The 27,933-nt window shown below is 46.7% G+C and overlaps 2 protein-coding genes across 3 annotated transcripts in view; one reads left to right on the top strand and one right to left on the bottom strand.

Annotated features, from left to right (window-relative positions):
* Positions 1 to 16,817, bottom strand: part of RDX (radixin) — a 100,381-nt gene extending 83,564 nt beyond the window's left edge. Inside the window, exon 1 of one of the 2 annotated variants that reach the window (XM_089775625.1) lies at positions 16,565 to 16,817. The gene's annotated coding sequence lies outside the window, so the exon portion shown is untranslated. The remainder of the gene's footprint in view (positions 1 to 16,564) is intronic. The other variant, XM_089775627.1, reaches the window with a different exon arrangement.
* A 1,251-nt stretch (positions 16,818 to 18,068) lies between these two features.
* Positions 18,069 to 27,933, top strand: part of FDX1 (ferredoxin 1) — an 81,824-nt gene continuing 71,959 nt past the window's right edge. Inside the window, exon 1 of the mRNA XM_089775630.1 lies at positions 18,069 to 18,691. Within this exon, the coding sequence (XP_089631756.1) occupies positions 18,636 to 18,691 (56 nt within the window). The 5' untranslated portion in view covers positions 18,069 to 18,635. The remainder of the gene's footprint in view (positions 18,692 to 27,933) is intronic.

Below are 27,933 nucleotides of genomic sequence, written 5' to 3'. Positions count from 1 at the left end.
TTTACCCCTAATTTATAAATCACAGTAACATTTTCCTGAAAATATCTGTTTGGTCCCACCATATTTAAGTAAACATTGTATTAATACTTTATCCTAAAAGAAACCACATCAGAATTAATATTTTCACATTTAGCAAGGGTCATACCTTTGTAAAGATTTTGAATACAACACAAGTTTAGTAAATCAGCAGGTTTTTTGTTGTCACATTTTAACAGAATGCTATAATAAATTAAGTGTAGCTCTGTAACTTTGTAATGCAACCACAATATTAAATGCTATTTTAAAAGATACTGTGGCAAGAGCCATGTAGAACACTCATTTTTATAAAATACTAGGGGGCTGTGCCCCTTACTCGCTATGCTTGCCAACTCTCTCTCTCTCTGGGGGGGTAGGCAGCCCCAGCTTTCTCCCCTCCCCTCCCCCAGCTATCGGCCAGAGCCAAGGCCACGCCAGCCCCAGCTTCGCCCTTACTCCCCCCAGCAACACATAGTTCTCCATTCCTGCACTCACCATCCTCCTTAATCCCTCTCCTTACCCACACTGCCCATCGCCCTGCCTCCATTCCTATATCTCCCTCACTGCACTGCCCATTCCCACATACACCTTATCCCCCTTCCTCTCTTCCTACACACACACTGCCCTCTCCCATAAATGTGTTGAGCTGTGTGCCCCACCCCCAGGAGCACCATCAGGGCAGGCAACGCAATCCCGGTCACCACAGAAGAAGCGAGAGCCTGCCCCCAGCCTAGCCTTTCCAAATAGGCCTGTTGGGGCAGCTTTGCTCCATGGCACGGCCAGGGAGCCCAGAGCAGCCACTCTGGAGAGCTGGGGGAGTGACCGGGGTGCAAGACCTCGTGGTGGGCCCAGGAGAGTATGCCCCCCCCAAGAACTGTATCCAGGCCACACAGAGCCAAGCTGCGCAGTAGGCACATGGGACAGGAAGGCTGGGGGTGGGTCCCAGAAGCAGGCAAATGCTGCTCCAGGGGGCACAGGGAGATGGAGCTCCCGGGAGAGAGTGCCTGAGCCAGGGGCCTGGCCCAGGTCACTGGCACACACCGGAGCCGCTTGCTCAGGGGGAAACCTGCAGCATGGCCTCCAAGTGCTATGGACAGGCCAGGCCAGAGAGAGAGTGAAGCCATGTAGCAGGCGTGTGGTATAGGGAGCACGTGGGGATGGAACCACTCCCCCATTTCACAGCTAAGTCACGTGGTCACAGCTCCTGGGGATGCAGAGTGACACGATGATGTCACTCTGTTGTCCCATAGGAAAAGTTTTATAGATAGATAGATAGATAGATAGATAGATAGATAGATAGATAGATAGATAGATAGATAGATAGATAGATAGATAGATAGATAGATAGATAGATAGATAGATAGATAGATAGATAGATAGATAGATAGATAGATAGATAGATAGATAGATAGATAGATAGATAGAGAGAGAGAGAGAGAGAGAGAGAGAGAGAGAGAGATTGATTATAATAGACCATTTCTTCAACATATTCATAACAGGTTTTGAATTAACCCTGGCTGGTTACCATCTTGAAGGACAACAAATGGGGTACTCCTGGAGTCAGCTAGAAGTTGTGTCTCAAGACAGGGTGAAGTAGAGGAGACTTGCAGGTGACCTATGCTCCACTCGGAGTACAAGGGTTTAAGAAGAAGATTACCATCTAAACAACAGAAGTAAGAGGGTACATTACACACACACACACTACACTGCTGATCTAGTTAGCCGGTATATTATTTATGTTTAAAAACAAAAGCAACTGGGGACCAGAATATCACTTCTTATGGAAGTTACTACAGGAGTGGAACAGAGGGAATGACTGTAAGGTTACATTTGCAGAGTTTCTCATATGTTATGCCTTAGTCATCACAGAAAATGGGTAAAGGGCATAATCCATAAACACAGCCTCAAGAGACTTGGTTCCCTTTCCCTCAATCACCCAAAGAGTTTTCCCCAATCAGGCTACTCTATTCTGTACCTGATTCCCCATGGAACTGGCGAAGGAGTTTAAGTATTGCTCTATCACCAAGCCTCCCCATCTCACACGTAGACACCTAAACTCCGCAATCTCCAGAAGTCTTTCTAGTTCATAGTGCTGGAGAGGCAGTGGACTTTCTCCTTCCATTTAAGGGCAGGAGAAAGTAGGAGAATTCCAGGGAAATCAGGTTCTTAATAGCCACCTACAAAAAGCAACAGCTACTCCTTCACATCTAGTTTGCTAATCAGCACTACAGTGATCTCCCAAAAATGAGTGAGACAATCACAGTGGTCACATGTTGTGCTCCACAAATCAGTTTTGTGCCAAAACCTTGCACTTTAATGAGGGAGGGCATATTTAAGAAAACATCCTAGTAGACACACAACAAGTCACATCATCTATTGAGGTAGTGGTATACATCCTAAAAGGGCTTTTGGGAACATGTGTTAAGTGCTCAGAGATTGTCAAATGAGATTTTACATATAGTACACTTTCTATTAGTCATAGTGTTATCAGTTATACAGTATAGGCTAACACTCCGTAATCCAAACTTCCGTAGTCTGGCAACACCCCTGGTCTGGAATCAATGGAGTGACCCCATGGGGCCAGGAGCATTGCCAGACTAGGGCAGGTGGAATGCAGAATCCTGGGCTGCAGCTGGGCAGTGGGGAGAGCCCCTGGTAGCAGCTGGGCTGCCAGGCGGATCATGGAGCTCCAGGCATGGGGCCACTGAGGAGCAGTGGAGCTGCTGGGCAGACCATGGAGTCCCCCTTGCAGGTGGCAACAGAGCCATGGGGGAGGTCAGGAGAGCAGAGCCCCAGGTATTCTGGTATACTAAAAATAAGATGCATATAAGGCAGGGGTGGGCAAAAGAGCCTCTGTGGGCCGAATCTGGCCCACCAAGTGAATTGATCTGACCCGCGGTGTCCCTGCTGTTCCCAGGCCAATCAGGGAGTAGGGACCGAGGAGCATGCAGCACTTACTCTAAGCCCCATGGGCCCAAGGGCAGGGAGCAAGAGAGTTCACACTCCTCCCCGCCCCCAAGCCAGTCAAGTGCAAAGTCTCCTCCAAGCCTGCAGGGAGCATGCAACGCACAGAAACGCCGCACGCTCCTTGCAGAAATGGGGCAGGGTGGGAGACTTTGCATGCCTCCTGCAGCTCCCAAGCCCTGATTGGACTGGGCAGCGCACAACGTCTCCTCCCACCGTCAGGGGCACAGGCACCTAGAAGGAACTGCCAGCTCTTCAGAATAGCTGGTGGTTCTCTCTGGTGGAGGGGCGACATGGGCAAAGACTTCATGCGCTCCCATACCCTCAGACCAATCTAGGTCTGTGGGCGGGGAAACATGGAAGTTTCCGCCCCTTCTGCCTGAAGCTCCACCCTTTCCAGGGCAGCCCAGAGCCACTTCAAAAAATGTTGACGTGACCCACGGTCAAAAACTATTGCCAACCCTTGATATGAGGGATGTTATTACAAAGTATTAATTAGTACAATATTTAAAAAAATATGCTTTAAAACTGTGTTAGAATGATGAAAGAAGCAGTCATTCTATAAAGTATATCCTTCTGAATTACTGACATTGTTACAATAAAGGAAATACCATGCAAACATTTGGACAAAGGAAATTTAGAATCAGTACCACACAGTATATTAGAGTGGAAATCCACTTTTGCCATTTAAGTGTTTCTAATAACATCACATTTAGCATAAACAAACACTTCAATTTTACCAAATAAAATACTTTAAGCTTTGGAACAAAGTATTAATTCCATGTACTTGCTTACAAGTTCTCTAAACATTTATGTTATGTTGAACTGTAGAATCCTTGAGAAGGGGAGGAAAGGCCAAATTAGTTGTGTTTGGATTTCTTGCACTCTCTGAACTACTTAGTAATATTACTGCCTTAGACAAAGAAAGGCTCATCATTTACATTTCTCAATCTTGACATAAAAGAGACACTATTAAGATGAAGGGACAGTTCATGATCCATGGCTATTTAATCCTTCAAAACCATAGTCAAGTCATTTGGACCTTCTGCCAAAATGTCAAAATTGCCAAATTGTCTACCTCATAGAAATCAATCAACATCTGAGAATCCCCCAAGAATGTAGATTCTTGATTTAAAAAGGACAACTACAATGCCATCATATTTTAAGACATTAACTTGTATTAAAGTTTTTACTGGCACTGTAGCCAACAACAAAAGATTATAAAAATTTGAGAAATAAAGCTTTCTTTGTAAAACGACAGCACATAAAATGCTTGATGCCAAATTATTGATCACATATTTTATGCAACCGCTATTTTCCAAAATAAAAATGTCTATACAAAGCTAAAATCCTGGAGTAAGATGAAGAAGTGGAGGTTTGGGGGGCACAGGAGACTTGAAGAGATTGCCAAGCTTGGAAAAAGCAGGCATCCTATTCAGAAGCAGAGTCCTGTCAAACAATTCAGGAACTTCTCTGAGCAAACAGTTACCTCAGCAGGTCTATTAACAGGTAATTGTTTACCTACTATTGAGCAGAGCAGTTGGGAAATGACTGGAGGGGTTGGTGAAGCAGGCTTACCTGGTACAAAACAATTTTTTGTGGGAATTATGTGGCAAGAGTTCTATTTCATTTAAGTTCCCATTACTGAAGTATCCAAGCATCCTAGATCTTGGAAGAAGTTGATTTTCAATAAGTCATGCCGCACTGGGGTAGTTCTAGAAAACTGGAAGAAAGCCAATTCTCAAACGATACAAAGTATGACTGGATAATTATCAGTTCTTGGCTATTTAACATTTTTATCAATGAGCAAGTCTGCAGATGACCGAAAACCTGGGGAAGTGATAAATGATAAAAAAGATAAATCACTGGTATAGAACAATCCAAATCATTTGGTACACTAGACGCTAGCAAACAATGTGTGTTTTTAAAACAGCTAAATGTGAATATATACATCAAGGAGCAAAGAATGCAACCATGCTTATACTGCAGGGGACTCTATTCTTGGAAGCTGTGACTTTGAAAAAATTTGGAGGCTGTGGTGGTTAATCAGCTGAACATGAGCTCCAATGCGACACTGTGTCCAAATGAGCTAATGTGATCCTGCATAAATAGGAAAATCTCAAGTAGGAGTACAGAGGTTGTTTTACATCTATATTTGGCATTGGTGCCATCAATATTGGAATACTGTGCCTATTTCTGATGCCCACAATTCAGGAAGAATGGTGATAACATGGAGAGTTCAGAGAAAAACTACAAGAACGATTAAAGGATTAGATAGCATGCCTTACTGTGAGGAACTCAAACTAAATAGATTAAACATGGTAACAATAAGAAGACTAAGAGGTGACTTGATTACAATCAGTTAAGTATCTACATGGTTAAGCAGTCTAGTATTTAATAATGAGCTTTTCAACACAGCAGAGAAAAACACAACATGATCCAATAGTTGGAAACTGAAGTTAGGCAAATTCAGGCTGGAAATAAAGTGTAATTAACCATTCCAACAGTTTACAAAGAATCATGGCAAATTTTCCATCACTGGAAGTTTTGAAACCAAGATTGGATGTTATTCTAAAAACTATTCTCTAGGAATTATTTTGGGGGAAGTTCTATGGCTTGTGTTATACAGAAGGTCAGATTAGATTACAATGGCCCCTTCTGGCCTTGGAATCCATTAATCTAGGGATAGGTCTACATTGCAATTAAACACCTATGGCTGGCAAGTGCCAACTGACTTGAGCTAAGGAGCTCACGCTAAGGGGCTATTTAATTGTGGTGTAAACAAGTGGTGTCCAACATGCTCACTGCTAACCATATGTGGCTATTTGAGTATGGCTAATTGGCTTGAACAACATGGCTATTTGGCCGGTTGAGTGTGACTAGTTCGCTATAGCAAGAACCACTATAGTGAAAACTTTGCAGCAGGCAAAAAGCAGCATAATCCCTCTATATGTATATACAAGAGCTAGAATTTAAAATAAATATAGCAACTGACAAAGAAGATTGCTGCAAATGTTCACATTTCAATATGAAGGGATATACTCCTTGCCAACAATGAGTTTAAATGAATAAACATCAAAGTTTAACTGAATACATTTCACTTCAGACCTGATTATTTTCTTTCCCAAATAGGAAGTTAGACTTTTAGAAATATCTCAATGCTGATAAGAAATACGATGTTTGGACAGAAACTTGTATATCAAGTATGCTCACTCAGGCTGCAAGAGATACTATATTTAGATATGTACGCATCCATTCAACAATCAGAAGTGTCTCCAAAAATCCTGTGGCAACTGGACAATGTTTTAGTTTATATAATCTAGGGATATTAAAATGTGTTTATTTAGGTAAATGTGTAATCGCTGAAATTCCCACAAATATATGAAGTTAGATCTGTGCAGGACTTATAACCTATGCATGAAAAAGAGACAAGTGGATGATCACCTTTCATACTTAACATGACTACCATCAATATCTAGTCATTCTAATTGGCTTATGGAATGTTCCATAAGTGTTGAAAGAGTGCGGAGCAATATATTTTGAAATATGCTGGACCATCTTGTCATTACTCACCTCAATGATATTCTGATTTTCCCCAAAGACCAACTCTTTTTGACCAACAAGTATGCAGCACTCTGAAAGGCTATTCCAGAATCATCTACACATCAACCCAGAGAGAGGTGAGTTTGACCTTGAATTTCTTGGCTATATCATTTCACTCAAAGGACTGGTTATGGACCCCCTGCAATATGACTACCATCATGGATTGGGTGGCACCATAGAAAATCTGCAGAATCCAATGTTTCTTGGTTTTTGGTGATTTTTATAGATAATTTCATAGAATCATAGAATAATAGGACTGGAAGGGACCTCGAGAGGTCATCGAGTCCAGCCCCCCGCCCTCAAGGCAGGATCAAGCTCCGTCTACACCATCCCTGACAGATGTCTATCTAACCTGTTCTTAAATATCTCCAGAGAGGGAGATTCCACCACCTCCCTTGGCAATTTATTCCAATATTTGACCACCCTGACAGTTAGGAATTTTTTCCTAATGTCCAATCTAAACCTCCCCTGCTGCACTTTAAGCCCATTACTCCTTGTCCTGTCCGCAGAAACCAAGAGGAACAAATTTTCGCCTTCCTCATTGTGACACCCTTTTAGATATTTGAAAACCGCTATCATGTCCCCCCCTTAATCTTCTTTTTTCCAAACTAAACAAGCCCAGTTCATGAAGCCTGGCTTCATAGGTCATGTTCTCTAAACCTTTAATCATTCTTGTCGCTCTTCTCTGTACCCTTTCCAATTTCTCCACATCTTTCTTGAAATGTGGCGCCCAGAACTGGACACAGTACTCCAGCTGAGGCCTAACTAGTGCAGAATAGAGCGGCAGAATGACTTCACGAGTTTTGCTTACAACACACCTGTTGATACAACCTAGAATCATATTTGCTTTTTTGGCAACAGCATCACACTGTTGACTCATATTCAACTTGTGGTCCACTATGACCCCTAGATCCCTTTCCACCATGCTCCTTCCTAGACAGTCGCTTCCCATCTTGTATGTATGGAACTGATTGTTCCTTCCTAAGTGGAGCACTTTGCATTTCTCTTTATTAAACCTCATCCTGTTTACCTCTGACCATTTCTCTAACTTGCTAAGGTCATTTTGAATTATGTCCCTATCCTCCAAAGAAGTCGCAACCCCACCCAGTTTGGTATCATCTGCAAATTTCTCCCAGGATTCTTTGTGCTCACTAATCCTCTCAGCTTTGTTGTGAAAGGGAGTCAGTTCTCATGGCCCCCAAAGGCACAAACTGCCTTTGACAATTTGAAATTGGGATACATCACAGCTCCCATCTTTATCCACTCAGACCTTGCAGACCATTTACTATAAGGGCAGGAACTCTAAATGTTACACTTGCCCAACCCACTGCTCCCAATACTTGAATTCAGTGATTTTTTTCTTATGAAAATTCACTCCTGCTCAGAGGAATTATGAATCTGGACTTCCAACATTTGAAGAAGTAGGTTGTACCCACGAAAGCTCATGATACTATCTACATGTTTCGTTAGTCTTTAAGGTGCTACTAGACTATTTGTTTTTTAAGTTTAACACAAACAAAGAATTTCTAGATATCAAAACAGCCTATGAAGAATGACACATTATTCTAGTAGGTGCTAGGTTCCAGTACAAGTACTAACAGATCACAAAAACTGTCTAAAATGGCAAGGCATCTGTATTGTCTACAGACATGCTGATCCTTCTTGTACAATTCAAGTTTGGGGTCAACTACAAGCCAGGGACAAGGACAAAGAAGAGAGATATATAGTCCCAAAACAAGTACCATGAACCTGGTAAGGAGATTATGTACTCAAATTCTCATGCTCTCAAACTCAATGTCTGGTATCACAGCCCTCGACCTATTCTCCTTCATCCACGGATGAATCCACGAGCGCTCGCTCAGCACATGGGGCTGTCCACTCCCCGAAGCCCTCTGTGCGTACTCCAGGAGGTGAAGATGGCTTTGTCACAGCCCACTCTCGATTTTCTGCAGAGAGCCCTGCAAGAAGGTACGCACTGCTTCCCTCCCCTCCCCCTCACTGCAACCCCTCTGTCTCTCCTTATTGGGCCCCTGTTCTACAGGCCTCCCCCAGCTTCCCTATCCCTGGACCCTCCCCCCCCCCCCAGCCAGCTGCCAGATTTGCAGCCAGTCTGCTTCCGAACCACATCTAGGAACCATCTATATACACTCATGCTCCATACATTGTACTTCTTCTCCCTCGTTCCCCGCCCCAACACCAAGTGGCGGTATTATTTAAGACTTGTGGAGGGTGGGGAACCCCGATGGGCCAGTGTATACTCCACCCTAATCCCATGGCCCAATAGGGACATCAGCACGGGCGTGTACCTAGAACGGTTCACCCCTATTCCTGACATCTGTCCCTTTTTTGGCTTGCGGGAAAACCTGGCATACGTGTACCTGGAACACGCCAGGTTGCAGCCCCTATTCCAGCTCCTCCAGAACCTCTTACTGAAGTTCTGGCTGCACTTTTCCCCCCACACCTTTTTATCTTTGCACATGCCATCCATGGCCCCACAAAATCGTGAGACCTCCTCATCAACCTCCTCCTAGCCCTGGTGAAAGCCATTATATATAATAACAGGAGGAGGATGCTGGACGAGAGGGTTCTCTGTGACTGTAGGGCCTACTTCTGTTCCTCCCTAGTGTCAAATATCCGGGCAGAGTTCCTCTGTGCAGCATCCATTGGCTCCACTGATAGCTTTGAGGAGCAGCAGGCACTGTCCAGGGGTCTCTGCTTGGTGTCCCCATCCGGTTCCCTTATTTTGAACCTCTGACCCACACACCCTGACCTTTTTTCATTATTTGTGCCCCATGATCAGTTAGGCCTGGGTCTAGTTGTCCCTCCCACTGGGCTGGGGGAAGGGCTTTGAAAAGTGGGTGGTCTAGCGCTTGCCCACCACCCCCATGGTTTCAAATAGTGCCACACCACCGTGGCACTGCACCAGGGATGAATCTACACCATCCTCGTTAACTGCACGATCGGCCCCCTCCTCACTATTGGTAGGATTTTCTCTGTGGAGGTGAATGGGTCCCAGCTGTGACAGAAGATAACCTGATCTTTTGCTGAAGTGAATAAATTTTGGATACAGACACTTAAAAAAAAAAATCTAGTGATCCCTTTGCCATCCAAACTCATCAAGCCTGAAATCCCAAAGAACACCAGACTGCTACAAGTTTCATATTTCAGGACAGAAGTCTATAAATGAGGCATGCATAAGTGTGGCTTCAGGATAAGGAATAAGGCATGGTGGTTCTCCAAGAAGCTGCGATCAACTCTCCACTTCATGAATCTGGACCATGAGTATCTCATTCCTTTCTAGATCATGAAATAGATTAACCAGATTACAATCAAGTTACAGCTAACAGAGTCCTGCAAGATTCACCCAGTCTTCCATGTCTCCCTTCTAAAATCATTACTCAAGAATCACTTCCCACTCTATGCTACTCCCTCTCCTTCACCGATAAATATTGGGGGCCAAAAAGAATGTGATTTAGCAGATTCTAGTCAGCTCCAAGAGAAAGGACAATATTTAATTGAGTAGGAGCCTGCATCTCCTATATGCCTTTCACTATACCTATCCTGAGAAACCAGGCCCAAAGGTTTCTAGTTGGACCCTTAAGGGACAGGTATTGTTAGAAAGCAAAGTCTGTAAGAGAACAGCTGGCCTGCAGCAGACTGCCTGTTTGCCCATATGAGCTGATTGGCTGACAGGGGGAAGAGGCCACCTCTTAAGTCTCCAGCAGAAGCAGTTCGCCGATTGCTGTATGCTCATGCCTACCATAAAGATGTTAAAATGTTGTTATCAGGCTAATCATATAGTTGACAATACAATTAGTCGATAGGACTGTTAATAGTATAGTTGACTATATGATTAATTGACAGGACCACTCTGCAGAGCCACAGCAAAGGGGAGCTCCAGGAGCTGGTTCGAGCTTGGACTGAGCAGTCACAGCTCGTGCTGGCTCTGGGAGCCATCCATGCTGCAGCTCTGCATTTTAAACATAGTAAGAGTCGCCAGACTCTCGCAATTATGCATATCTCTGCTCGACTTTTATCACACTTACACTTCATTTTTTTCTATTTCATATATTTCTGTAGCACCAATCATTCTAAGGACCAATGGTAACATTTGGCATTTAGGGCTAAATCTCCCAAACGGATTTAGGTGCCCAAATCCAACATTTAGATCCCCAAAGCCCTTGCTCAAATGCTGCCTAACCCTGTAAGCAATTCAGTATCAATCAAAAAATGTCTTTAGACCCCTAAAAAAATCGGCCACTGGGTATAAACACAGCTCTCTCAGCCCAGGAAAACAGACATCTAACTCACACCTAACTAGAGGTTAAAGTAACTTAAATTTCTTACAGGTACTGTTGTATCACTCAGATCAAGGATTGGAGTGGGGGGAAGCTGTGGGAGGCTCAGGGCAGGGGTGCGGACGATGTTGGGGTAGAGGAGTCAGGGCAAGATATGGGGGGTTTAGGGAGATGGGGAGTTTAGTGTAGGAGATTAGAGGTTTTGGGTGGAAATAGGGGCTGGGTGAGTAGCCACTACACCAGCCAACTGCTGGATCCCCTGGACCTGGTACACTGTGGCCACACAAACCATGATGCAAGCAGCATCCATAGCCCAGTACCCAGCCAGCCAGTCTCTTACCTGTGTACCACACCAAGGTGCACTGGCTTACTTTCACCTTTACCTAAACCCCAGAAAAATTCTCAAACTATACAATTCCCTGCCTATCTCATCTGTATGGTCTGAGCTGATAGAAATGCTCAATGCAAAGTAATGCATATTGGAAACAATCCCAACTATACATATAAAATGATAGGGTCTAAATTAGATGTTATCACTCAAGAGAGCTCTTGGAGCCAGGGATAATTTTCTGAAGTCAGTCAGTCAAAAAAGCAAAGATTGCCAACATTCTGTTTAAGGGATACATAAGTCATAAAATATCATATTGCCTCTGTATAAATCCACATGCCTGCTTCTTTACTGGTGCATGCAGATGTGGTAGCTCATCTCAAAAAAGGTATACTGAAACTGGAAGAGATTCAGAAAAGGGCAACAAAAATTATCAGGGGTATGGAATGGCTGCCATATGAGGAGAAAATCATAAGACTGGGACTTTTCAGCATGGAAAAGAGATGACTAAGGGGAAATATCCTGCAGATATAGAAAATCATGAGTGGTGTGGAGAAAGTAAAGAAGTTATGTATTCCCTCTCATAACACCATAACCAGTGGTCAAAAAACGAAGTTAATAGGCAGCAAGTTTAAAACAAACAAAAGGAAGAATTTCTTCACATAATGCAGTCACTTGGTGGAACCCCAGATAGAGGACGTTGTGAGAAGGACAGGACTTGAACAGGGTTCAAAAGAGAAATAGATAAATGAATGGAGGATAGGTCCATCAATGGCTATTAGCCAGGTCCTAGCCTCTGTTTGTCAAGGTTAGGAATGGAAAATGGGATGGCTCTGGGACACCTGCTACTTGATCACTGTCAGAAGACAAGATACTGAGTTAGAGAGACCTGTGGTCTGATCCAGTAAGGCCTTTCTTATGGCTTCCTAATAAATCATGCCTATACAATATACCAGAAAAGAAACCTTTGTAAGTTTTAGCCTAAGGGAATGCTCTATCCAGCTTAAAATTTTATGGAAGGTAAGCAGCTCCACTTCCTACTTAATTCTTGTGCAAAAAAAAAAAAGGGGGGGGGGGGCGCTTAGGCACTTAATTCCAGGAGAGAGTCTATGGCTGTGAATAAGGATCTATCTATAATTAAAATGTTATACAGGCAGTCCCCGACTTACGCGGATCCGACTTATGTCGGATCCGCACTTACGAACGGGGCTTTCTCGCCCCGGAAGTCGGGGCGAGAAAGCCCCGTTCGTAAGCTGCTCCGGTGCCCCTGGTCTGCTGGAGACCGTCTCCAGCAGACCAGGGGCACCGGGCGGGTTCCCGCGCCTCTGAGGCTTTGCCAGAGCAAAGCCTCAGAGGCGCGGGACCCCCCCGCGGCTGCGGCTTCAGTCCGGGAGCCTGTGGTCTGCTGGGGACCGTCCCCAGGAGACCACAGGCACCCAGATTGAAGCCGCGGCGGGGCCCCTCCCTCTGAGGCTTTGCCAGAGCAGCTAGTGTGCTTCCCCCCCCCTCCCCCCCAGCAGACCAGGCTTTTGTTTTGGACTCTGGGGCAGAGCAGCTGGGGCGCTGCCGACTGGTCCTGCAGCGCCCGCTCTGGGCACTACTGGACCAACCCGGCAGCACCCCAGCTGCTCTGCCCCAGGTCCTGATTCAGCTGCTGCTGGTCAGTTTCAGCAGCGGCTGAATCAGGATGCCTGGGGCAGAGCAGATGGGGTGCTGCTAGGTTGGTCCAGTAGCACCCAGGAGCGGCGCTACTGGAGCAACCCAGCAGCACCCCAGCTGCTCTGCCCCAGGCGTCCCCAAGTCAGCTTCTGCTGAAAATGACCAGCGCTGACTACAGGAAGCCCCAGGCAGAGTTGCTCTGCCCCGGGCTTCCTGGAATCAGCTGCTGATCAGTTTCAGCAGCAGCTGACTTGGGGATGCCTGGGGTTCTTAAGTTGATTCTGTATGTAAGTCAGAACTGGCGGTCAGTTTCAGCAGTGTCTGAATCTGGACGCCAGTTCCGACTTACATACAGATTCAACTTAAGAACAAACCTACAGTCCCTATCTTGTACGTAACCCGGGGACTGCCTGTACTACATACGTCAGGGGTCAGAAACCTATGGCACATGTGCCATAAAGGGTACACAAGCCAATTTTGAGCAGCACACAGTGAGATCTGGCCCCTCTCTTTCCCCACACAGCGGGAAACCCACACTGCCACTGAAGCCCTCTCCCTTCCCCGGCAGTAGGTTAGGCTGCACTGTACCCCAGCAGTAGGAGGCAGCACTGGGGCTGAGGCAGCAGCTCCTCAGGGGCCAACCCGGGACCACATGGCCATGGCATTGGCGCCTCCAGCCTCAGCCCGAAATTGTGTGGCTGTGACAGTAGGACTGCCTGGCTACAGCATCGGCTCCTCCAGTGGCTGGGGCCACTGAACAAAACAGCTGGGAAGTCACCACATGGCTCTGGCTCCAGCTTCAGCCCTGTGGAAGGGCTGGAATTGGGTTAGCGCCATGTGGTAGCTGCTCCTGGGACAGGCCACAAGGTGACTGCTGGGGCTGAGGTAGCATGGGAGTGGCTCCATGGAACTGCCTGCCCAGAGGCAGCAATGTGGGGCTGGAGGGGGCAGGCTCTCTGCAGACAGAAGCTGCTTTGTGGGATGCCAACATAGCCTCTATCTGTGGGGAGCTTGGGCCCCAGCAGATAGGGGCTGATTCTGCCCCATGCTGCTCCCTCTGTATCAGGTGCAGCAGCAGCAGCGGATTTAGGGCAGGGCGAGTGGGACAGCTGCCCCAGGCCCCATGCTTCCCAAGGCCCTGCGCATGAGCCGTGTCAAAGTAGGGGCCCTGCGAAATTTTGCTGCCCGGGGCCCCGTGGCGCTGCCCTGCGGCGCTGCCCTGGTCCCCGCGGCACTCTCATCCGCCCCTGTGCAGTAGTGCAGTGTGCTCCCTGTGAAGGGGGCCAGGAGCACAATGGCTGTCAGCTCTGACCCCAGGGACTGACCCCAGGGACTACTGAATAATTGTGTAACCGCAACATTTTGATACAGTTACACAATTATTCAATATCTAACATCCCTACTATATAAATCCACGGTATGCCCACATCTTAAGTACAGGCAAATGTGGTCGCCTCATCTGAAAAGAGATACCTTGGCATTTGAAAAATTTCAGAAAAAAGGCAACAAAAATTGTTAGAGATTTGGAACTGATACCATATGAGCAGAGATTTAAAAACTGGTATTTTTCAGCTTAGAAAAGAGGAGACTAACTGGGGATATGATAGAGGTCTATAAAATCATGACTGGTAAGGAGAAAGTAAATGAGGAAAAGTTACTGTTCCCATAACACAAGAACTAAGAGTCACCAAATGAAATTAACAGGTAGCAGGTTTAAAACAAATAAAGGAAGTATTTCCTTCACACAATGCACAGCCAACCTGTGAAACTCCTTGCCAGAGGATATTGTGAAGACCAGGACTTTAACAGGGTTAAACAAAATCCTAAATAAATTCATGGAGATTAAGTCCATCAATGGCTATTAGCCAGGATGGGTAACAATGATGTCCCTAACCTCTGATTGTCAGAGGCTAGGAATGAGTGACAGGGGAGGGATCACTTGATGATTACCTGTTCTGTTCATTCTTTGGGGGGCACCTGGTATTGGCCATTGTTGGAGGGCAGGATATTGGCTAGCTAGATGGACCTTTGATATTACCTAGTATGGCATTCTTATTCAGAACAAAAATGCCTTTCAAACAAACACAATGTTCATAGTAATATCAAATTCTCCATTACCAATACTTTAGTGAAGCAAATGCAACTTCACACTTCCTTACAAAAATTAGCAAAATCAGTTGCATTAGCAATGACATCAAGTGTTTTTAAATATCCAAGCTGATAAAGCCAACAAGAGCAAAGGAATTACACAGTTAAACACTATGTTTTCCTGCTTTAAATTTCCTTGACTTTGCTGGGTTTTAATGGTAAGGTTGAAAACAAAGATTTGCATTATTTATACAAGGCACTGTTTATCCAGTGTAAGCATGTACACTTCATGGCACATGTTTATGAATTAATTCCTTACTATTCCTCCATATTTGTCTATTTATTGATTCAAACTGATTTTCTACAAGAACATCAAGAGTTAAAAAGCCCTGGGAAATTATTAGTGAAAGCAGTTACAAGGCAGTGGAATTTTACATGCTGTACCTTGGTTTTTTCAAAGGATCAACTACCTCTTCTTCTCCCCCCACCTCGATATGCTTTATGTACTAAATCACTTCAAACTTATTTTTAAAATAAGGAGTGAGCTCTAGTTTCAAGCCGGAGCGATTTAAAAATTCAAAGCTCCCCCAACTCTCAAAACACCCAGATTCTGCAGGCGAGGCGGGGTGGGGGGAGAGAATGTATCTGAACCTGACACGCCAGCAGATACCTCTTCACTCCTAGTGCGACTTGCACGGTGCCGTGGCCGCCTCCTGTTCCTGGACCGCGCAGGTTAGGTGGGTATTTTATTTGACGAGAGGAGTGTGTTATATAGTATCATCCTCCTTACAACAAGTAGCCAATCCTGCACCGGCTTTAGCCCTACAACGGCAGCCACCCAAACCTCTTCTCCCCAAAACCCACCCACCTCTTCCTGCGGTCTCCGAGGGGGACGGGCAGCGACAGGAGGCTGCGGGCAGACCACTGAGCGCATAATGGGGCCGAGAACCATAATGGGCCGAAAACCACAGAGCAGGGAGAGGTGGCGAGCAGCTTGACAGAGGCAGGGAGTGACACAGGTGAGGGGGGAGAGCCGGGGTGTTGCGGGGAGGAGACAGCGCTGTGGGGCACAGAGCTCTGGAGAAAGGATTACGGGAGAGGGGGCGACACCCGTGGCGGGACGTGGCCGAGACGACACAAGCAGTCGGGAGGAGGGGGCACACGGGCCAGGCAGGCACTCAACCCCCACCGGTGCGGGCGGGGGGCACACGAGCCAGGCAGGCAGACACCCCCCCAGTGCGAGGGGGGCACACGGGCCAGGCAAGCAGACAGCCCCCGCGGGAGGGGGGCACACGGGCCAGGCAAGCAGACAGCCCCCGCGGGAGGGGGGCACACGGGCCAGGCAAGCAGACAGCCCCCGCGGGAGGGGGGCACATGGGCCAGGCAGACACCCCCCGCCCGGGCGGGGCACACGGGCCAGGCAGGCAGCCCCCACTACTCGGATAACGGACTGTTTGCCAGGTTCGCGCTCCCAAGACCAGCCCCCCTTGGCTCCAGGCTGGCGGGAAGCAGCGGAGAAGGAGGCGGGGCGAACGCGGCCTGCAAGGCGGCAGCACAGACACGGCGCAGATACCAACCCCCTCCCCAGCTCTGCCCGCGCCCCCCTCACCTGCGCTGCGCTCCCCGGCGGGGGCTCTGCCGGGGGCTCGCTGCCGCCGTTCTCCGATGCGCTCTCAGTAGCCAGCTGTAGCCGGTCCCCGCGCAGGCCCCTCCGCGGCCGGGCAGCAGGCGCTGGGGGCCACCCTGGGCGGCTCTTTGGAGGGTCGCTGCAGGAGACACGCAAAGCGCCGCCGCTGACAGCTACGCAATATGGCGGTGGCGGCGGCCGCTTAGATTTTCCTCCGTCGATACTACGGAGCATGCGCGAGAGGCTTGAGACTGCGCACTAGCCACGGCGAAGCCGCTGCCCTTATCTCCCGCATTGCTGGCCAGACGCGAGGTGGGGAACGAGAGCGCGCGGCTGGCAGCAGGGGACCCGGCGTGTCCGTGGGCTGGAAGTCTCGCAAGTACAAGTACACAGCGGCAGAACGGGTCTCGGCCCTGGGAGAAGCGGTGTTGTGGGGCGGGCAGGAGCGGCTCGTGTCATACCTTTGCTGGGACCAGTCCCCGCTCATGTATTTCTCCTGGCCCTGGCTTTCCAGCAAGGTCTTGGCACACGTGGACTGGGCTCGCAGGCATAGGGGATAGAGAACACATTTTCCACCTCTAATGCTCGTGTGTCCAGAGGCGCTGCTGGAAGTTGGAGTTCTGGTACAATCCTCTGCAGGGATTTCCATTATACAGGCAGTCCCCGGGTTACATGGATTCGACTTACATCGGATCCCTATTTACAAACGGGGTGAGGCAACCCCGCACTAGCTGTTTCCCCCCAGCAGACCAGGGAGACACGAAGCTAGTGCTCCCCCTCCCAGCAGACCAGGGAGACGCAGAGCGGCTTTTCTCAGCAGACACCTCAGCTTGAGAATAAAGGATTGAGGGAAGTGAGGTGTGGGAGAATAAAACTGAGCTCTGGAGAAATGTTTGGCTAGAGTTTCCCCTACAATATGTACCAGTTCCAACTTACATACAAATTCAACTTAAGAACAAACCTACAGTCCCTATCTTGTACGTAACCCGGGGACTGCCTGTATACAAGGTTCACAGTTCGGTTGAATGTCTCTTAGCACTTCCACCATATAAGTTTTCGAGCGCCCCTGTATGTGGCATGTCCCACGTTGGCTTTTTGGGTGGTTCCCAGGAGCTGTGTTTGGGCAAGAGTATTAGAGACACAAGGTGGGACAGGGGAGGTAATACAGGTATCTTTGATTGGCTTTCAAGGTACAGAGCCATGAAGAACTTGATGTAGTTTAAAAGTTTCAGGGGGCTAGTTGTGTTAGTCTGTATCTGAAAATTTAAAACACAAGAAATAGTTCTCCTGCAGCACCTTACAGACTACCAAAAATGTAGAAAGTATTATGAGCTTCCCTAGGCACAACCCACTTCAGGTGAAGGGAGGTAAGGGGTCTAGGTACAAATAAATAGCAAAGAAAGAGAGGAGATGGGGAGGGAAAGAAGGGGAAAAATGGGGCAAGTATTGTCAATTAGGGTGTCCACTATTAGCCTCATTTAGTATGGACACTGACAATATTTTTCCCCATTTTCTTTCCCTCCCAATCCCCTTTCTCCGCTATTTATTTGTACCCTGGACCCCTTAACTCTGCTCACCTGAAGAAGTGTGTTGGACCCACAAACGCTCGTGGTACTATCTACATTTTTTTTATTAGTCACTAAGCTGCTACGGGACTCTGTTGTTTTTTAAATTTTTGATGTGGTTTCAAAGCTTGTGTCTTCCACCAACTGGTTAGTCAGTAAAAGATCTTACCTTGCCCACCTTTTCATTCAAACAGTTGTACCATGATAAACGTGCTTTGTGAGTAACATCTTTCTGAGTGCTCCATTTGGAAACATTCTGTCACATGAAAGCTTCTTATAAGTTCCTATTTATTTTTGGTTAACACCTTAGGCAATCATGTGCCCATCCAGAATTCGCCTCTGTACAGGCAGACTCTTACACACACACACTTTGAAGGGAATGAGGCTCTGCAGAGTCCTGTTTGGAGATACTTTGGAGAAGCTGATTCAGTCATGGAAGGTTGTTGCCTCTGAACCTGGGACTTTAGGATGGAATAGTGACTCCGTGGATGCCCCAAGGCTGGAACACCCATGGAGAAGAAAAAGGAGTACTCAGCACCCACAGGTGGGTCCTCCCAAGCAGTTCCTCCCTTTAGCACAGGGGTAGCAAATACTAGCCAGCAGACTGGATCTGGTCTTCCAGGTATTGCTCCTGGTAGGCCCTCACCACTATATTTACCTGTGCCTCCTCAGGTACAGGCAATCACAGCTCCCGTTGGCCATGGATTGCCGTTCCTGGCTAATGGGAGCTGCAGAAGTGATATCCCGATCTGTGCCGCTTCCTGCCTCTGCCATTGGCCAGCAATGGTGATCTGCAGCCAGTGGGAGCTGTGATCACTAGTATCTGCAGAGATTGAGGTAAATATAGTGGCAGAGGCCTGCCAGGGCCTACCCCTCGTGAATTACCACCACTTTATTGTTCATCACTGCCTTAGCTCCTCCCACCTGCCAGTGGACCCTGCCAATCAATTCTTTGGGAAGAATGTAGGGAACCAAGAGCCAGCAGAGGAAGGAGGGAAGGGTTGAGTTACTCACAGACTCAGACCCACCAAACAACCCCTGAAGTCCTCCTGATAGGTAGAACTTTGTGCCTCTTCCCCCACCCCTCCCCAAGGAGCTGTAACTAGGTAGGTTTGGGAGGAAGGGAGAGGTATATGGTTGGAGGTTGATTTGGTGTGTAGTTGTGGGTATGGGAAGTTTGGGCTGGAGAGGAAATGTGCTTGCTGGCTCACATCTCTCTGCCAGCCATGTGGTGCTGGCCTGGTAGGTGCCCTCTCTGCAGGGTTGCCTGTTGGTTTGATAAAAGCAACAAGGAGTCCTGTGGCATCTTATAGACTAACAGATGTATTGGAGCATAAGCTTTCGTGGACAAAGACCCACTTTGTCAGATGCATGTAGGTTTGATCTATTGGTTTGATGTGTACTGGGGGATTGGGTTGAGGACAGGGACACTTTTTTAAAAAATTTGTACACAGACAGCAAACACCACTTTTGAAATATGGCTTGTTTGGGGCTTATTTTGGGGAGGGGGGAGGAGAGAGTGCCACCCAAAAAGAGAATTGGCTTGTTTGGCACTTGTCACCAGGCATTTCAGAGCAAAAAAATGGACAGGGTTCATTTGGGGTTCATTTTAAAATGGCATTGACCTGAATTTTGGGGGCTTATTTCTCCTGAATGTTGACAGCTGTGATTCTTTCCTCTCCCTCATATCATCTCCCACCTGCTGTGGATCAGCTGTTCAATAGTGAGCAGGAGATGCTGGGAGGTGGTGGCGTGAGAGGAGGGTATGTTGGGGGTGGAGATGGAACAAAGCAGAGTGGGGGCAGAAAGGGCTGGGCCTTGGGGAAGGGGTGCAATAGGAGTTGAGCTCCTCCAGAGAAATGAGAAAATCTGTGCCTACGGAGGGGTGGATGAAGCCACAGTTCCCTAATGGTTGTACAGGCTGGGCATTGCTAACTCTTCAACCCAGTTCTTACAAAAATTCACATCTTTAAGCACTGTAGTTGGAATCTACAAAGAGTCTTATGTTGCAAAGCTGAGTGTTACAGGGCATAACTTGTAGGTGGGAATAACACTGCAATCCACAAAACCCTATACAATGAAATGGAAAGAAGAGTGACGAAGAATGCAATCAAGTAAAGCCAGCACGCTAGCAGGGACCCATCCATGCTAGCCCATGGGAGACACCAAACAGGGGTTTGGGCTAAGTGCTCCTTATGTCATGGGGACAAAAGTCCGAACTCCAGGGAGATACCTATCTTGGCTTAGCAATTCATGAACAGGCACCTACCACCTAAAGTTGGATAGCTTAGGCACTTTCAACACTTCCTGTCCACTGGTTCCCTAGAGAAACCTTTGTGGAGCAGTAGGCATTGTCCAAGGTTCTCTGCTCTATGTCCCCTTCCAGATCATGTTCCTGTGACTCTGACTTATTTTTTCCATTGTGTCCCTGTAATTATTTGAATCCCAGTTCAGTAGCTTAGGCTGAGGGAGGAGGGGGGCTTCAAACATGGGCAGGCTTGTGCCCATTCACTTCCCACACTTCAATAGGCACAGCATTTCTTATAGGAATGAAAAAAAACTTTAAAATAGTTCTGCAGCATCCTAGAGACTAACAAAAAATGTAGATGGTATCATGAACTTTTGTGGGTACAACCCACTTCTTCAGATGAATGGAGTTTAAGGGGTCCAGGTTCCAGATAAATGGGATGGGGAGGGAAAGGAAAGGAGAAAAAATGGGGGAAAATAATCAGTTTCCATGCTAAATGAAGCTAATTGAGAGGGTTCTAAGTACCTGGGCTATGTCTATAGTGCATTCTTGCACAAGAAAATATGCAAATGAGGTGAAGTGGTGAATATTGCTGCACCTCATTTGCCTACTTAATGAGCTGTCATTTTGTGCAAGGGGCTTGTGCAAAAAGGAGCCTTCTACACTGCTACTTTTCGCACAAGAGGGGGTTTTTGCACAAAAAGGAGCAGTGTGGACAGCTCCTTTTTGCTAAAAAGCCCCTTGTGCAAAAATGGCAGCTCATTAAGTATGCAAATTAGGCAAAAGAGCACAGTATAGACATAGCCCTGGGCTACGTCTACACTGGTATGATTTTGCACAAATACTTTCAACGCAAGAGTTTTTGCGTTAAAGTATTTGTGCAAGAGAGCGTCTACACTGGCATGTGCCTTCGTGCAAGAGATGTGCTTTTGCGCAAAAGCATCCATGCCAGTGTAGACGCTCTCTTCCGCAAGAAAGGTCCGATGGTCATTTTAGCCATCGGGGTTTCTTGTGCAAGAAATTCATGTTGCCTGTCTACACTGGCCTCTTGCGCAAGAGGGCTTATCCCTGAGCGTGAGCGTCAGAATATTTGCGCAAGAAGCACTGATTTTATACATTAGAACGTCAGTGTTCATGCACAAGTACTCACGGCCATTGTAGACAGGTGGCAAGATTTTGCATTAAAGCGACTGCTTTTGCACAAAATCTTGCCAATGTAGACACATCCCTGGTATTTGGCTTTTTATGTCATTAAGATATGGAATGTAGCAAGTAATTCAGTTGAGGTCTTTGTTTAACAGCATCAAAAACAATTCTAACATTATAATCAAAGATGCTGACAAAGGGGGCGCTGAAGTCAACATAACATAGTCTAACAGCTACCCCTCTGAAATTTGTGGGAATGAGTCGAGCATCCGTCATACTCCACACAAAATAGCCAGAAGTGATGGCCATTTTATACCTTTTAGCCAAATCACCTAGAACAGTGGTTCCCAACCTTTTTTATTCTGCAGCCCAGCAAACCTATTCACAAGCTTTGGCAGACCAGTAACATCTCATTTGCATGTTCATTATGCAAATAATTAAAATGCAAATAGCATGTTGCTGGCCCACCAAAAGCCCTGGCCCCCATATTGGCTGTGAACAGCCAGCTTCAGTGCTAGTGACCACCACAATGTAAGCAGCTGCCACAGCTGTAGCTGACTGTTCACGGCAGCTCTGGGAGTCAGGGCACAACCCAGCCCCCTGAACTCCCCATTGCCAGCTCCTCACCTTGGACACCCAGTGCCCCCGTGTCAGCTACCTGTCTTAGAGCCCTGTCTACCCCTGAGAACTCCCCAGTACTAGCATTGCCCTCAGAGTTCCCCCAGTGCCAGCCCCCTGCCTCTTAGAGCCCCCTCAGCACTAGCCCTGCCCCCCTCACCTAGCCCTGCACTGCCTCCCGCTGCTAGTTGAGTGATGCTGCCCAGGTTGTGGCTGCTCTAAGGCTGCCATGCTGGGCTCTGCACGGCCCTCCAGCCATGCAGCAAACCACTCTTCCATGTCCTGGAGGAGACCCCAGTGCTGGTTGGCTGAGAGGGCACGCCTCTCCCAAGAGCTGCAGTGGGAGGGGAGGCACTGAGCAGCATACCCCCAAAGTTGCCATAGCCTGGCACCCAGTGGTTCACGAACCACTGTCATAGCAAATGAGACTCACATCCAATTCCCCCTCTCTTAACAACAGTTATGTTTGTGAAATCTATACTTTGTTTTGCCTGTATGATACCCACTTCTCTATTGTTTACCTGTATGGTCTGATTCGTTAATTATTTTTGTCTGTAGCATAACCAGTGCTTTTTTTGTGATGGTACTGCCTGGTACGCGGTAATGGCACTTCCAGACGCGGTACCAGCACCTCCAGTCAGATATCCGCAACTTTTCCCCTGGAGTACCGGCACCTTTTTTTTTTTTTTTCTCTTTCCTTAAACAAAAAAAGCACTGAGCATAACTAATTTTACAAGATTTAAATCAACTAAGGTGGTGGGGTATAATTGGTTAAAGAATTGTTTTATAATGGACTAAGATTGTTGAAAACTCCTATTTTGAAGTATATTAATTTAAAATGATTGGTTAAGATAGAGCTATGCAGGAGTCAAGTTTAACTATATACAGGCAGTCCCTGAGTTACGCGGATCCGACTTATGTCGGATCCGCAGTTACGAATGGGGATTTTCTCGCCCCGGAGGACTGGAGCGGCGGGACACCTGGTCCCGCCGCCCGCCTCCTCCGGGGTGAGAAAAGCCGCTCCCCGTCTCCCTGGTCTGCTGGGGGAGCCAGCAGACCAGGGAGACGTTGAGCAAAGCGGCGGAGGACCCGGGGCCGGACCCGCGGCGCTTCCAGCTGATCTGGAAGCACTGTGGTCTGGCCCGGGTCCTCCGCCGCTTTGCTCAGCATCTCCCTGGTCTGCTGGGGGGGGGGGGGGAGAGGACGCAGCTAGTGTCCCCCCACCCCCCCCCGAGCAGACCAGGGAGACGTGGAGCAAAGCCCGGGGCCTGTGGTGTAGCAAAGCCCGGGGCCTGTTGTAGAGCAGGTGGGGCGCTGCCGGTTGGTCCTGCAGCACCGCTCCTTGGCGCTACTGGACCAACCCGGCAGCACCCGAGCTGCTCTGCCCCAGGCGTCCCCAAGTCAGCCGCTGCTGAAACTGACCAGCGGCTGACTACAGGAAGCCCGAGGCAGAGTTGCTCTGCCCCGGGCTTCCTGGAATCAGCTGCTGATCAGTTTCAGCAGCAGCTGACTTGGGGACGCCTGGGGTTCTTAAGTTGAATCTGTATGTAAGTCGGAACTGGCATCCAGATTCAGCCGCTGTTGAAACTGATCAGTTTCAGCAGCGGCTGAATCTGGATGCCAGTTCCGACTTACATACAGATTCAACTTAAGAACAAACCTACTGTTCCTATCTTGTACGTAACCCGGGGACTGCCTGTAAACTGGAGTCCAAAAGGAATCTCGCTGGACATTAACACAGCCCAAGATCAAGAGCTGCCAGGCATCAATGTTCTGCCAGCTATGAATCTGGAGCTATGTATCTGGAGATGAGCTGATCCTGATTGGCCCCCAGGAACATGTGTGCCTTATGGGAGTGGTGAACAGTGTGTGCTTAGTGTGTATATTCTGTTTTGGTAACTCTTTAAAAAAATAGGAGTTAAGGATAATACTGTTTAAGACTTTTTCAATGGTAGAAGACCTTGTGGCACAAACCCACAGAAGATTATACACTGAGCCCTAGGAAATGGAGATAGGAAGGATACTTAAATTAAGCAGGTTACACTCTGAGCCATAGCAAGGGAGTATGGGTGTCCCTAAGCCCCAGAAACAGGATATGGTAAGTTTTCACTCAGAGCCCTAGGAATGGGAAGGAGTGAGGGTACCTAAATTAGCGGGGTCATGCCTTGACAGTATAGTGGAGCTAACTAGCAGATACTAAATCTAGAATCTAGGTGCCCACATTCGTTTGTGGTTCACACTTTGTGAATACTCCTATTGATTTCAGTGCAAAGTTAGGCCTGAAAGTCTTGTAGGACACAGCTGTTTTGTTGGCCACATGCAAACACATGAATGCAAATTCTTTTGACTTCTAGGAAAAAAAAATGTAAAATTGTGGTCTTCACAGAATACATGTAATATTCTTATTTTAGTATTTTTTCTTATATTTATGCATTAACAATCATGCCTGAGTAGTTTTTCATAGGAAGCTGTAGCTTCTTTTGCATACCTAGCCATCTTAAAAAAGGCATAGGCCCAATTGTACTTTATTCAACTGGGTAGCATTATCAAAGTTGTGCATGAATATTTGATGAATAGGGCCATGATTTGTAAATATGCGATTCAAAACATTTCATGTTGAACAAACAGAAAATAATTCCTTCCCAGCCACTAAACTGAAGCTTATGCAAGTAAATATAGCTGAAAAGAGTAATCTAAATGAAAATACTATATAAATAAGGCAAGGTTACTATCTTGAGTAAACATTGTGCCAAGACAAATGATTAAAGGTTGGAAGGATGATTTGAGATTAAAGGGCACTGGGAAAGATTAGAATGTTAACATTTCCTAAAGCAGGGGACAATTGGCATGCCAGTAATTTGTTAAAACATATTATACAGACAAATAAGAGAATTATAAGGCTATGATTTAGTCACAGGTATTTTTAGTAAAAGTCATGGACAGGTCATGGACAATAAACAAAAATTTATAGCCTGTGACATGTCTATGACTCTTACTAAAAATACCCATCATTAAATCTTAGTAGTTGGAATATCACTGCTGGGTGAAGGGCAGAGCCAGCAGCCCCACATGCACAGGGCCACAATCATGGTTGCTCTAGTCGGCTGCCTGGGGACCGCTGCTGTGACCATGGCTGCTCTGGTTGCCTACCCACCTGGGGACTGCTGCTAGGGCCAGTGGACCATGACTACGCTGTCTGGCCACCTGGGAACTGCTACTAGGGCCAAGGGATCATGGTTACTCTGGCTGCCTGCCTGCTTGTGAGACTGCTGCCAAAGTCAGTGGAGCACAGCTGCTCTAGTGTCTACATGCCTGAGGGATGAGGACTGTGGCTGCTCCAGTGGCCTTCCCAGGGACCACTGCCAGGGCAAGCAGACTGCAGCTGCTCTGGGCAGCCACTTTGGGACCACTGACTGGGGCGACACAGGCTATGTCTACACTATGGTGTTTTTCGGTATCCCAGAAAAACACCACTGCGTTCAGGGAATGTGTCTGCTCTTCCGCCTTTTTTTGTGAAAGAGCAGACGTGCTCTTTTGGAAGCCCTGTCTTCCTCCTCCCACAAGGAAGAAGGGCTCTTCTGAGAGGAGACTTTTTCAAAATTTGGCCCAGTGTAGACGTGCCAAATTTCAGAAGAAACTCTTCTGAAAAAACTATCAGAAAAAGGTACGCAAATTGCGTGTATCAGTGTAGTGTAGACATAGCCCCAGGCAATGGCTGATATGGCGGTCCCTGGAGCCACCCAAGTGACTGCCTCCCCCTGCCCCAAGCCAGGTGCTTGAGGAGCTCTATGGTTAGCTACAATGGTAGCTGCAGAAATCATGGAGGTAACAGAATCTGTGATTTCCATGACAGACATGGAGCGCTAATTATAAATGTACTTGGAATTCAGAAGGAATGCAATCATTACCACAGATTTCTCCTGTTAAAAATAGCTTCCCTGGACCATGGCAAAGAAGGTTATGTACTTGGATGACTCAATAATAAGTGTGAGGGTGCTCACACTACACTCCAGCCATCTCTTTTCCTCCTAAGTACACCAGCCTCTGCCAACACTTGCAGGTTCAGTGAGACTAACCCTGGCTAGTCTGGTTAGTGTTGCCCACCATAAAAGAAAGTGATTGCTTTAGGACAGTGTTTCTCAACTTTTTATAAAGTACCCCTTTTTCAAAAAAAAGTACCCCCAGTACCTACAGTTTTCCAACACAATTTTTTTCTAGCATTGCAACACATTTGTTTAAACAACTTAATCGTAGCTGGGCAGGCAATTAAATTTATGGGTGTAAAAAGGACAAAAATAATAAAGCACTATAAAACTTAAAGAAAATTCAGTTCTCTAAATTTCAGTTGTTAAAATACCCCCCAGCATTCTCTCAAGTACCCATAAGGGTACTCATACCACTAGTTGAGAAACACTGCTTTAGGACACCCGCCCTCTTGGAGAAAGGGAAGGTTCAGAAAGCAAACAGAGGTTCAAAACACTGCTCTTCCAGGATCACCTTGACTGTCTTCCTACACCCTCCCTTGCCATATGCGAACACGAAAGCAATTAAGATGCTGCTTCATGCATTTTAGGATTTTGTAGTATGGGGGAAGAAAAGGAATTTTCAGCCTCTGACTCCTTTTCTATCACTCATGGGGTATGGACAAGAGACTCAGACTTTCCACAGGTTGAATATTCTTCTTCTTCAGTTCCTCCTTCGACCATGATAGGAGAGAGTAGCAACAAAGAGAGAATGCTTCTGGAGAAAAACGGGAATGAAAATACTGAGGGAGACTCAGCTGTTTGTGTTTTGCAGTTTTATTCTGATTGTTTGATAGGAAATGTGCTTTCTTGTACAGCGACAGTTTAGCCCGGGACACCAGCAGATCTCAGTATGAAGGGATCCCCTTGAGTTAGCAACTCTGAGTCATACAGCAGCTATTAATATGCCTTGACCTCTGTATGATAAAAAATGAATGATTGAGGAAGAACAGAGGAATTTCTAATTAGCTGCTGCTTCAAAAAGAGTAAGGAAAAAAAAGTCAGCTTTCAAAAAAAAACCCACCAACCCCCCACCACCACCACCAAAATACAAACAAACAACAAAAGCTGCAGCAGCAACAAGCTGCTTCTTGACAGTGAAATCATGTGGAATAATCTCCTTGGCGGAAATTATGGAAGCCACATCATTTAAAGTTATTCTGGACAAAACAGCTATTATATAAAGAACATTTATGTATGCTGGGAGAAGTATGCACTAGATCAGTGACTTTTAGTCTTTCCAGACTACTTTACTCTTTCAGGAGTTTGATTTGTTTTGCATACCTAAAAGCAGTGTTTTTTGTGACAATACGCCCTGGTATGGTGTACTGGCACCTATTTTCCCAACATACCAGAAATGAATGGCATTCCCCTCCGGAGTACCGGCACCTTTTTTCTAAAAAAAAAAAAAAAAAAAAAGAAGAAGCATTGCCCCCAAGTTACCACTCAAATACTTGCTTACAAAATCAAACATAAAAATACAAGAGTGCCACAGCCCTCTGAAAAAGTACTAACCTTCTTATTTTTTCAGTTATAAAACAAATCAACTGGAATATAAATATTGTACTTACCTTTCAATGTAGAGTTTATAGGCTAGAACAAAATAAATAGGCATGGTCTGTATGAAATTTTGGTTTCTACTAACTTCGCTAGAGCTTTATGTAGCTGGTTGTACAACTAGCTGAATATCTAGATGTATTGTTGTACTCCCTGGAAGACCTCTGTTTATCCTCATGGTACACGCATGTCTGG

This window comes from Pelodiscus sinensis, chromosome 1 (genome assembly GCF_052426305.1).
Source record: "Pelodiscus sinensis isolate ZL-2025 chromosome 1, ASM5242630v1, whole genome shotgun sequence".
In the NCBI taxonomy this organism is placed as follows: domain Eukaryota; kingdom Metazoa; phylum Chordata; order Testudines; family Trionychidae; genus Pelodiscus; species Pelodiscus sinensis.
Note: the sequence above shows the minus strand (reverse complement) of the source record. Positions and strands in the feature narration are given on the sequence as shown.